This window comes from Leuciscus leuciscus, assembly GCF_965113295.1.
Source record: "Leuciscus leuciscus genome assembly, chromosome: 21".
Classification (NCBI taxonomy): domain Eukaryota; kingdom Metazoa; phylum Chordata; class Actinopteri; order Cypriniformes; family Leuciscidae; genus Leuciscus; species Leuciscus leuciscus.
The window spans coordinates 36,659,753-36,672,441 of NC_138745.1; the positions used below are offsets into that span (position 1 = coordinate 36,659,753).

Sequence of the window (12,689 nt, forward strand, 5' to 3'; positions counted from 1 at the left end):
CTCTCTCTCACCTCAGACACTCTCTCTCTTATGGGGTGAGATTTCGGTCACAATTCTGCGCGCGCAAGATCACATTTTGAGCGTGGAAAAGGGCATTTCGCACGCGCGTGAACTGAGTTTTGCGGAGAAATGTTCGTCTCGCAGATAAGAAAATATTGCGAGCGAACGAAAATCAATTTTGCATTTAAAATAAGTATTTGGATGTGCGCGGACGTTCTCTTTCGCGTGTGCAAAGTTTCACTTTCTTGCTCCTTTCATACCAGCCGTGAGCGCTCTCTAAGCGCAGACGGCTCGCTTGCTCAACACAACCCAGCGTTACAATATGCCATAATTCCAGCCAATCAGAGATGAGACTGCTAAATTCTGATTGGCTGGCTTGAAAACCAATCACAAGACTCCCTGCATCACCTACTGCGGATTCAGAGAACTAGTGCAGTTGAGAGTAAAGTTGGCAGTAAATTCACAGATTCGAACTTCCCGGGTCAATAACTCGTGAGCTAAACGTTGTTACTGCACAAATGACACCTCTTTTTATAACAACACTTATTTTGTATAAATATCGTTTTGCATATATTCTTTATGATTATTATTTATGAAAAATATTCAATAATTTCACTGTAATTCACTGTATTGTTGGCAAATTCAGTTCACATCACTGCTGTCCTGATGGTTATACAACAACACTTATTTTGGTAAAATATATAGGCCTATTTTAAATTGTATATACAATTGTACTGTAAATGTATAATTTTTATGAAAATATTAAATAACTTCACTGTAATTCACTGTATTGTTGCCTAATTTAGTTCACACATCACTGCTGTCCTGAAGGTTATACTACAACACTTATTTTGGGAAAATATATATTTTAAATTTTATACAATTGTAAATGTATAATTTTTATGATTTTTATGAAACATATCTTTACTGTAATTCACTGTATTGTTGCTAAATTCAGTTCACACATCACTGCTGTCCTGATGGTTATACAACAATCGAATCTGTGAATTTACTGCCAACTTTACTCAACTGCACTAGTTCTCTTCCGACAAACATTATTTTTCTGGTCCCTTTTGTACAAACACAATTTTTCTCCCAATAGGTGTTTTATATGGAACAATAGTAATATCATTCATAATAAAAAATCTTTGTACATGGAGAATTGGGTCCAACACAACATTTTATTTGTTAGCCAACTAATTGACAAAAATGGGCAATTTTACACCTACCCTAATTTTATTTCAAAATATGGTTTATTTGTAAATGAAAAAGAATTTAACAAAGTAATTAAGGCTATTCCTAATGGCATACTAATATTAAACAAATTTTCAGATGTAGATATCAATAATACATCTTTACAAAATCCTCAACTCTTTGTAAATGGTCTCTCTTTATTTGATAAAGGTTTTAATAACAACTTTATAAGAAACTCCTTTAATGTTGGATCCAGTCCTCCATGTAAATCAAAGTGGCTTAAACCTTATTGTATATCTTGGCGCAACATTTGGACTATGCCCTATAAGTTTATTATTTCTAATAAAGTCAAAGAAGTAATGTACAAAATTATTCATAGATGCTATCCTGTAAATGCAACCATTAGTAGATATATTCACGCTGTTTGTGATAAGTGCACTTTTTGTAACACATCACTTGAAGACAGAAAAAGGGCAATATAAAAATAAATGTTCAATTTCTTTTTGGACTGACTTTAAAATAGATATGACAAAAAAATTGAACAGATGTCTTGATTTAGACCCTCATGACATTTTACTTTGTTTCAAAAACCCTTTTTTTTCTGAAAAACAAAATTATATAATTAATCTTTTTATCATTTTGGCGAAATTTTATATTCATAAGACAAGAATAAAACAAAAGAAAACCTCCTACGGTATATTGCCTTCTATAACACTGATCTAACAATATATTTTGAAACTCTTTCAAACATGAGATCACAAAATAAAAAGCTTATAAAAACAATACAAATATTAAAGCTTTTCAAATACATATAAATGCCCTGATATTTTATACTTATATTTTTGTATTTGTTCTTATGTTTGTTTATTTTATAATAATAATAATTATTATTATTATTATTATTTTGGTAAAATATTTTGAGCTGTATTGTCAATACTTTGTAACCATTTTTTTTTTTTTTTTTGCATTGTACTGAAATGTTTTTGTATTTGAACTGACTAAATAAAAATAAAAAAATAAATAAAAAAACTAGTTCTCTTCCGCAGTAGGTGATGCAGGGAGTCTTGTGATTGGTTTTCAAGCCAGCCAATCAGAATTTAGCAGTCTCATCTCTGATTGGCTGGAATTATGGCATATTGTAACGCTGGGTTGTGTTGAGCAAGCGAGCCGTCTGCGCTTAGAGAGCGCTCACGGCTGGTATGAAAGGAGCAAGAAAGTGAAACTTTGCACACGCGAAAGAGAACGTCCGCGCACATCCAAATACTTATTTTAAATGCAAAATTGATTTTCGTTCGCTCGCAATATTTTCTTATCTGCGAGACGAACATTTCTCCGCAAAACTCAGTTCACGCGCGTGCGAAATGCCCTTTTCCACGCTCAAAATGTGATCTTGCGCGCGCAGAATTGTGACCGAAATCTCACCCCATACTCTCTCACCTCAGACTCTCTCTCTCTCTCTCTCTCACCCACACACCTCAGACTCTCTCTCTCTCACCTCAGACACTCTCTCTCTCTCTCTCTCTCTCACCCACACACCTCAGACTCTCTCTCTCTCACCTCAGACACTCTCTCTCTCTCTCTCTCACCTCAGACACTCTCTCTCTCTCTCTCACCCACACACCTCAGACTCTCTCTCTCTCACCTCAGACACTCTCTCTCTCTCTCTCTCACCCACACACCTCAGACTCTCTCTCTCTCACCTCAGACACTCTCTCTCTCTCTCTCTCACACACCTCAGACTCTCTCTCTCTCACACACACCTCAGACTCTCTCTCTCTCACCTCAGACACTCTCTCTCTCTCACACACACCTCAGACTCTCTCTCTCTCACCTCAGACACTCTCTCTCTCTCACACACACCTCAGACTCTCTCTCTCTCACCTCAGACACTCTCTCTCTCACCCACACACCTCAGACTCTCTCTCTCTCACCTCAGACACTCTCTCTCTCTCTCTCTCACCCACACACCTCAGACTCTCTCTCTCACCTCAGACACTCTCTCTCTCTCTCTCTCACACACCTCAGACTCTCTCTCTCTCTCTCTCTCACCCACACACCTCAGACTCTCTCTCTCTCACCTCAGACACTCTCTCTCTCACACACCTCAGACTCTCTCTCTCTCACACACCTCAGACTCTCTCTCTCTCACCTCAGACACTCTCTCTCTCTCTCTCTCTCTCTCACCCACACACCTCAGACTCTCTCTCTCTCACCTCAGACACTCTCTCTCTCACACACCTCAGACTCTCTCTCTCTCACACACCTCAGACTCTCTCTCTCTCACCTCAGACACTCTCTCTCTCTCTCTCTCTCTCACCCACACACCTCAGACTCTCTCTCTCTCACCTCAGACACTCTCTCTCTCTCTCTCTCTCTCTCACCTCAGACACACTCTCTCTCTCTCACCTGTCCGCAGTGTTCCAGCACCTGCTCTCGAAAGCGCAGGAACCCCTCCTGCACCTGAGGAGGATTCAGTGCAAACGACAAGAAGTGTGTGAAAGGCTGCTTCCTCCGAAAGCTGTCGATCAAAACCTCAACGCGGGTGACAGCCGAGGCGACTGCAGCCCTGTGTGCACCTGTGACCACTGAGCGCAACACCCACACCCACACACACACACACACACACACAGAGAGAGAAGTACATTTCCATAAACCCACAGCCCAACCACAGGAAGAACGTGCAGTTCTCACCGCTGTACACACACACACTTCTGCCAGAACATCCTGCAACTAGAACATCATGACCACTAAAGCACATTTATCTTCATGCAGGAACACTTTCATTTCACTAAACGCTGACGGAAACACACCATGCATCTCCAGTGAGTGTGTTCAGACACACTAGATGCTTTATATCTCAAGACTTGCACATGCAAAACTCACAGAAGTTTTGAACTCACATTAAAAGAGCAGCTAGACTAGAGTGATCTACACTTACATTTAAATTTAAATGTATGCATTTGGCAGATGCTTTTATGCATTCCCTGGGAATATGAGATATGATTCCTGACTGCAGCAATGCATTAATACTTCAGGGGTTTGTGTCTCTTACCGATCTGTCCTTCCACGCCTTGCTTTGGGATGCTGATCGAAGTTTTCGTCTCTGATTCCAGTCGTTTACGAGTCTCTCCCTTCTTACCGATAATATATCTGTCAATAAAAAAAAGAAGAATATTGCTGAGATTGGATCAGAAAATGGAAATGCAGTGGAAGAAGCTGCAATAAAACTGAAGTCAGTCTGTTTCCACTATGGAATAAAACATCTCTTTTAAATTTCTTTTAAACTCAAATCGTAAGATATTTGCTGCGTCACAATTCGCATATACTAAAAGTATGTACTGTTTATGTGAAGGAAAGTACATGCTTTTGAGTATAGCAAGATTTGGGACAAACTACATTATCATAACTGCGTCTTTAACTGCCCCGTCAATCATCTCGTCACAGTCAAAATCCTCCACATTCAATTTGATTTAATTTCCTGCCATATCGCAGAGCTGGTTCTCTCCTCATTTGCATAATGATGCATTTAAAAGTCCATGACCAAAACGATGTTCACAATGATGTTCCAGATGAAATATAACGCTGACATCGATTAAATATCTTTTCGTCAGGTAAGATACTGATTATTAATCACGAGTCAAACACCTTTATCTAAACCTCTCAACTTAATCGGTGGTCTCGCAAGTCCGCCATGTTTGTAGTTTTTACCACTTTTTATTCATGTTTGTAGTTCTAATCGAATCCGCGTCCAAAGGCAACAGTCATTCAAGGAATGAATCTGCACTTCGGATTCTAACCGGACAAAGCAGATCATCCTCATTTCAACATACTACGATTTGCAACACAATAACTGAATACTATTGAGGACGGTTAGTGTGCGAATAGGGATGCGGGAATTAACTCGCAAGAATCGCAAGAAATAAAGTAGGATAAAAAGTTGAAATTACCTTTTTTTTTATCCATTATAAGTCTACGTTCACACTGTGAGCCTTAGTGCTCAGATTAGTGCTTGTATAGCTGTTCATATTGTTGTTTTAAATCAGATTCCAGTGTGAACAGATTCCTCTGATCACCAAAATGAAATATTTAAATGTTTTTTCCTTGAAAAAAAATTCTTTATGCCTTAAAATATCTTGAATGTAACTCGACACTCTCGCCTCATTTAGTATGCGTGGTTCTATGAATATGCAAATGAGCCCCGCCTCCTCACTCACTCAGCTCAGAGATCCACTGGTTGACGATCACACGTTGATCTGATTGGTTACAAGGTAGTTTGTGACGTCAGAAACACCAGCGATTTCAAAGCGTGTGTTTGAGACTGTCTTTGGTTCACTGCAGTTTTAAGGAGGAAATACTCAGCAATGCTGTCGACTTATGAATCTACACATGGTTTGTCTTAAAGCGTATTAAAAACACCACATAGACACATAAACTACATTAAACGCTGGATTTACACCACAGGGGGACTGTAAAGCAACCGATTTGTTTATTTATGGTGTGATCTGCTGCGGAAGCCGGAGAAATAATGCGCAGGCAATATAAAAAAACAAAAACGAGGATGAGAAAAATAGAAAGCAGAGTTTTTTAAACATTTATGATATGAGCCCTCATGTTTTGCATGTATATAGAGCAGAATTGTGATGAAAGTGATGGAAAAAGTCTGATTAATTCTGATATGACTGTTCAGACGGCAAACCATCTGACCTGTATCGGGTTCAGTACCACAGATGGCACAACTCAGAACTGATAAGATCAGGTGTGGTTTGTGCCATTCACACTGACATGAGATCTGAGTCACATTGATTATAATTTAGGCCACATTTACCAGCAGTCCGACTCTAATCGCAGCAAAAGATTGATCTAGAACATACAGTACTGTGCAAAAGTCTTAGGCATGTTAATAGGCATGAGATCAGATCACACCGGCTGTTGTCAGACTCCTTGTGCATACACACATCTCACTGGATTATTACAATTAATGGCAAAAACAATGTTTGGAAATGTAAACTGATATTTCCTACTGACACACGACAGCAAAAGATATAAATAACTGACTTAAAACCATTTTTTGGGGGGGGGGGGGATATTAACATGCCTAAGACTTTTGCACAGTACCGTATACTGACTTATAAAGGACACTTGGCACGTCTATGGCACAGCGGAAGCCTTTCTCCGTCTGCTGTATGTCGTGAGCGTCACACGGCTCGTCCAGGCACTGCTCAGCATCTGTGGAGGACAATAACATCATATAATGTGTAACTAACTGTATTAAACTGAGTGATACTCAGTTTAAAAAGCACATACCTGCTTCTGAATATGAATAATCATCCTCTTCCTCTTCATAAGATTCCTCCTGAACGGCATTTTTTCTGTAAATTCTCCCGTGGATGTTAATGAGAACCGGCCGTAAGATCTCCATATCACGATCACACACACACACTGCGGGATGAGGAAGAGGAGGGTGACGGCACTGTTCGTTTACATGAGTTTAATGTGGCATAAGTTATCAGATAAGATTTCACTTCATTGTTAGTTTTTAAAAAGAAATCCTGTACACTATCCCAACTTACAAAGGTGATAAAAGGTTATTTAGCAACGTTTCGATCCCATGACCTTCATCAGGCAAACGCTGGTAAATACATTTTGATAACTTTTAAAAGTTACTTTGGATAGTGTGTGGGATTTCCTTTTCTAGTTTATTTCATTAGGTTTTGCCTTTGACATACGCACCTATAAATTACCTGCAAGTGTGCTATGTTAATTGTTCATTCATTTTTAAAAATTAAATGACACATGTTGACAAAAAAAAAAAAATCAAACAAAATACAGGATTTTAAGTATTTAAAACAAAAGAAATAAATTCCACAACTCATCATACCATATGACAGCTCAATATTAGTGAGGTAAAATGATGCAAGAATTTTATGAAAGAGAATTTTTCTTCTTCTGAGATTCTTACAAAATAATTTCCCTCTAGAGCTAATCGCTTTTTTTCTTACTTTCTTACTTCGTTTGCTAATCATCCACTAAAACATCTACAAATAATGACCGATTTCTCATTATTTCTCACATAAATTAATTAATTATTAACACATTTTTTATAGTTGCAGTACAAATTACTAAACAAAAACTTTGGCTTTTAGGGAAGCATGTCTGTTTATGAAATCCTATGAAAATATATTGAAATTCAGCACAAAGACGTTTTACACTGTTAAAATAATGTCTTCTAAACACTGGTGACATTTAATTGTCTATAATATCGTTTCTGTTAGCATGTGCTTCATCTAAATGAACTTCGCTACAACAATAATAAACCATAAACGAGGGTGAAATAACTCAGAACTCATTAAAGAACAACATAGAACCTATTCTCGCCTATGAATGTATGCTTATTAATTATTAAATGATTGATCTTTCTACCTTTGAGAAGTGTCTGTTTACATGAAACCGAACGGAGGCGGAGCCTACACTCGCGCTCACTTCCGCTTTTGCGTCACGTCCTCTGCTGAGAGAAAAGGATTTACTATTTATTTTCTATTTTTTATTGAAAATTAATAAAAAAAAATATGTAATATTAATAATAGTGCCCAATGTATAAAAACATAATATACAAATGAACATCACATCAGATTTGCCCCCATTACGCCACGACGATAGGGGGCGCGCCAACATCCGATCAGCGTCAAACTCAAACTGACGTAAACAAACCAACGGAAGACAGAAATAACAACAGCGGCGGACCTTTGGGAGACACAGGTTGTAATCATAAAAATAGTACACGATTTTAACACTTTGTTTAACTTAATTTAGATTTATTCTTGTATCGATTGCTCTTGAAACGGTGATGAAACGTGGAATAGTGATAATGGCGCTGTGTTGTTTGATATGTATGAGTTCAAAATGTCAATAACATTTTATTAATGTATTAATAAATACGTGTATTTAAAGTTAAAGACAATTTGTATAATTAAATATATTCTGTGCTTTCTCTCTCTCTCTCTCTCTCTCTCTCTATATATATATATATATATATATATATACATACACACACAAACACACTATATAGGGATTGTCTATAGTAGTAGTGCTAGCATTAGTCCTTGCCCATCTTGAATGGACTAAAGAAATGTTTTCTTATTTCACAAACTCATTTCTATATTTGTTTTAAGTAAGTAAGAGGCTTTATTGACATTGTACACAATACAACGAAATTTAGACTGGCTACTCTCAGAGAACAAGTATATAAACAGTATATAGAAAGAAGCAGACTATATTCAATGTTTGCATAAATATACTGTGCTAATGTATGTATTGTAAAGGTCATATAGAGCTATGGAAGGCCCGTTGTAGTGCATGTAACTGGTGTTTGTGGTGTATTAATGTGTGATCTTGTCCAGGTTGTGAATGGCAGCATCTTCGTCCTCGTCCTCGGCTGGCGGGGTCAGTGGCAGCTCCGTGACCGGCTCCGGTTTCAGCGCTTCTGAGCTCATCCCACCCAGGAAAGTCCTGTACACCTACCCGAAAGGAGCCGGAGAGATGATGGAGGGTTTGTGCTCCGTTTCACTCTTCATTTCTCTTTTGTTTTGCACCATTTAAGTGCTGCAACATAAGCCTGTTATATAAACTGCTCTGGAAAGATTTGTACCATAACAAAACATCCAGTTAGAGGGATAGTTCACCCAAAAATGAAAATTAGCCCATGATTTACTCACCCTCAAGTCATCCTAGATGTATGTGACATTTTTCTTTCAGACGGATATGATCTGAGTTTTATAAAAAAAAATCTCCTGGCTCTTCCAAGCTTTATAATGACAGTGAATGGCAGGATATTTTTTGAAGTCCATCAAAGCGCATCTATCCATGATAAAAGTGCATCTATCCATGATAAAAGTGCATCTATCCATGATAAAAGTGCATCTATCCATCATAAAAGTGCATCTATCCATCATAAAAGTGCATCTATCCATCATAAAAGAGCATCTATCCATCTTAAAAGTGTATCTATCCATCATAAAAGTGTATCTATCCATGATAAAAGTGCATCTATCCATCATAAAAGTGCATCTATCCATCATAAAAGTGCATCTATCCATGATAAAAGTGCATCTATCCATCATAAAAGTGCATCTATCCATCATAAAAGAGCATCTATCCATCTTAAAAGTGTATCTATCCATCATAAAAGTGTATCTATCCATGATAAAAGTGCATCTATCCATGATAAAAGTGTATCTATCCATCATAAAAGTGTATCTATCCATGATAAAAGTGCATCTATCCATCATAAAAGTGCATCTATCCATCATAAAAGTGCATCTATCCATCATAAAAGTGCATCTATCCATCATAAAAGAGCATCTATCCATCTTAAAAGTGTATCTATCCATCATAAAAGTGCATCTATCCATAAAAGTGCATCTGTCCATCATAAAAGTGCATCTATCCATCATAAAAGTGCATCTATCCATCATAAAAGTGCATCTATCCATCATAAAAGTGCATCTATCCATCATAAAAGTGCATCTATCCATCATAAAAGTGCATCTATCCATCATAAAAGAGCATCTATCCATCATAAAAGTGCATCTATCCATCATAAAAGTGCATCTGTCCATCATAAAAGTGCATCTGTCCATCATAAAAGTGCATCTATCCATCATAAAAGAGCATCTATCCATCATAAAAGTGCTTCACAGGCTCTGGCGGGTTATTAAAGCTGTGCGTTTGTGTAAGAAAAATATTCATATTTAAAACTTTATACAGTAAAATAACTAGCTTCCGGCAGACGGCCTACTCAAGTCGATGCCACTACAGAAGGCCTTTATTATGTCATATACACCGAGGATGGCTTGAGGGTGAGTAAATCATGGGGTAACTTTCATTTCTGGGTGAACATTCCCTGTAAGATCCTTCAGTTGTAGCTCTTGTGTTTCTGGGTCAGGACAGGGTTCGTTATGAGGGGTAATTCCCGCCGGTTAGTTAATGAGCTCAAGGTGCAGTTGCTCAGGACATTGTGGCTCTGTGATCTACAGCCTCTTTGTATGTGTTTGCATGTTTGTCACATGTTTGTCACAGTGCTGATCTACTGCATGCATTTGCCTTTTCTCCACAGATGGATCTGATAGGTTTCTGTGTGAGTCTGTGTTCAGCTATCAAGTTGCATCCACTCTGAAGCAGGTTAAACATGGTGAGTTACACACTTATACTCAGACTGGTCCCAGACTGAAATGCATGAGGCCCTGTTTACACCTGCTCTTGGTCGATCGGATCATAAGTAGACGAGGGAGACACTACATATACACTACAAGCTCAAAATGTTTTAGACCCTGTTTATGACTGTATTTAACATCTACTTATGATCCGATCGAAACAGGGCCTTAGTTAGAGCTTATCAGTCTTACTGTTCAGATTTAAATTAGACCAATCCACCTTTTTATGTAACTGGCTTAAACAAATCATGAGCCGTCTTGAAGAAAAACATTTATGACTAACTTATAAGACTAGTTTGTCCTTGAATCTTTTTGATTTAGTGCCAAGATCACTTGTGGATTCAATTCACTTTTAAAGCCGAATCACATTAGTTTCATTATTGATGAATTTTGCAACATCTACACTTGCTATTGAACTGAACTGAATCAACACTGAACTGAATTGAATCAACACTGAACTGTGCATCAACAATGAACTGACTCTCACTGAATAACGACACTATTGTCTTCTGTAGAGCTGCTTTATTACTGAATCAAATTAGTGTCATAATTTATGAATTGTGCAACATCTACATTGTTATTGAACTGAACTGAACTGAACTGAATTGACCTGAATAACGACATTATTGTCTTTTTAGAGCAGTCTTATAACTGAATCAAATTAGTTTCATAATTGATGAATTTTGCAACATCGACACTGTTATTGGACTGAACTGAATCAACACTGAACTGAATTAATCTGAATAATGACTGTTGTCTCTAGAGCTGAATTAGTCTCAGTCTCATATTTGATAATAAACTGCTACAGAAATAAAGCTGACTGTTGAATGAGAAACGAGATTGACAGACGGTTGCTGTTGTGGAGTCCGGTTTCTGATGCTGGTCTCTGATCTCAGATCAGCAGGTTTCCCGGATGGAGCGTCTGGCAGGACTGGTGGAGCAGTTGGAGGCGGACGAGTGGAAATATAAACCCATCGAGCAGCTCCTGGGGTTCACGACCTCATAACTACATTCAGAACTGACGGATCAGATTCTCTGCGTGTAAACATCTTCATTCGCCTGCTTTCCCTCGTCTTCAATGAACTGAAGCAAGAGTTATGAATGTTACATGTACTGTAGGTTTATATATATCGTTTTGCACATTTTTAGAGTTTTTGTGATCATGTGTGTAAATATGCATTGTGTTTCGAATAAAGCTTTAGTAATACCTTAAAATAACAGAATACATGAACAATAAAAATCTTTTTTAAGCACAATCAATAATGTTCCATTAGTTATTTTGAAGGATGCATTCAAATCTTTACACAGTTTAACATGAAATGGACGAAGCACTGCTACTTGGGCGGAGTGATTTACTCCAGCTCTGAGGAACTCTCTGCTCCTCACCACAGGCTTCTCAGGCGCTGCGCTAATCACTCCGCAGAAGTGGCAGTGCTTCGCCTTCTGAGAATATAGTTCCCAGTATGTATACGGTTAGAAGATGGCTGTGTCTCATATGACCTTGTTATTTGTTCACGCTGTGACTATACACATCACAACATGTAAATAGGAAAATATTAGCGTTATTTTGTCACTTATTGGGAGCAGTATGCTAGCTGGAGCCGTTTACCTCCAGTCTTTGTGCTAAGCTAGGCTAGCGGCGGGTGCGTCAGACAGAGTTACGGCACGCACGGAGATGAGAAGGGTATGTATGGACTTATCTAACTCTGGGGGATACGGGGAATAAGATAAAGTCCCAAAAAGTCTGCGTGTTCCTTTAATCAATAACGCACACACAGCGTAGAGGAGAATGACAGTCAAATACTTTGAATATTATAGCATTTTGGGCATAAAACTGTTAATAGTGAAAAGATTTACATTGAAAAATTTACACAGAATGATTAAAATATTTAATCCTAATGTTCGTGGTTCGTACTGATGTTATTCCTCTGTTCTCACACACACTTCAGCGTCGCGGTCGCTAGTTTAGACGAACACTGACACCCTGTGGTGAGATAATGGCGTGTGTTAGATCGGCTTGGGTTTGGATTAAAACTTAAATTTTTGCTTTGAATCTTATTGCGGACACTGGTTTTAGGTGGTGTTTGTTTAACTCACTGACCACAACATTGAAAGTAAACATAACCGGAAATAGCCTAATAGTGAGACGTACTATTTCCAAACGGAAGTGCGTCACGAAGCTCAGCGCAAGTGGTCCTCTGAATCAACACCGAACGGACTCTCACTGAATACTGACTCTATTGTCTTCTGAAGAGCTGCTTTATTAGTATAGTAGAGCTGGACCAT

General features: G+C 38.1%; 2 protein-coding genes across 2 annotated transcripts in view; one reads left to right on the forward strand and one right to left on the reverse strand.

Annotated features, from left to right (window-relative positions):
- Window positions 1–7,666, reverse strand: part of ascc1 (activating signal cointegrator 1 complex subunit 1) — a 13,861-nt gene extending 6,195 nt beyond the window's left edge. The window contains exons 1-5 of the mRNA XM_082152462.1: window positions 7,615–7,666; window positions 6,499–6,633; window positions 6,321–6,420; window positions 4,247–4,344; window positions 3,601–3,779 (exon numbers count right to left, since the gene is read on the reverse strand). Coding sequence (XP_082008588.1) covers window positions 3,601–3,779; window positions 4,247–4,344; window positions 6,321–6,420; window positions 6,499–6,613 — 492 coding nt within the window. The 5' untranslated portion in view covers window positions 6,614–6,633; window positions 7,615–7,666. The remainder of the gene's footprint in view (window positions 1–3,600; window positions 3,780–4,246; window positions 4,345–6,320; window positions 6,421–6,498; window positions 6,634–7,614) is intronic.
- A 161-nt stretch (window positions 7,667–7,827) lies between these two features.
- Window positions 7,828–11,659, forward strand: anapc16 (anaphase promoting complex subunit 16). Its single transcript, XM_082152495.1, has 4 exons — window positions 7,828–7,950; window positions 8,592–8,740; window positions 10,307–10,381; window positions 11,300–11,659. Exons 2-4 carry the CDS (start codon window positions 8,599–8,601, stop codon window positions 11,407–11,409), a joined length of 327 nt encoding a protein of 108 aa, XP_082008621.1. The 5' UTR covers window positions 7,828–7,950; window positions 8,592–8,598; the 3' UTR covers window positions 11,410–11,659.
- Window positions 11,660–12,689: the final 1,030 nt, after the last annotated feature.

Excerpts from the sequence above, each read along its gene's own strand:
- anapc16 (XM_082152495.1), top strand. The coding sequence starts at position 8,599 with ATGGCAGCATCTTCGTCCTCGTCCTCGGCTGGCGGGGTCAGTGGCAGC. Across the intron at positions 8,741-10,306 it reads AGCCGGAGAGATGATGGAGG|ATGGATCTGATAGGTTTCTG; the intron begins GTTTGTGCTCCG and ends TTTTCTCCACAG. Across the intron at positions 10,382-11,299 it reads TCTGAAGCAGGTTAAACATG|ATCAGCAGGTTTCCCGGATG; the intron begins GTGAGTTACACA and ends CTCTGATCTCAG.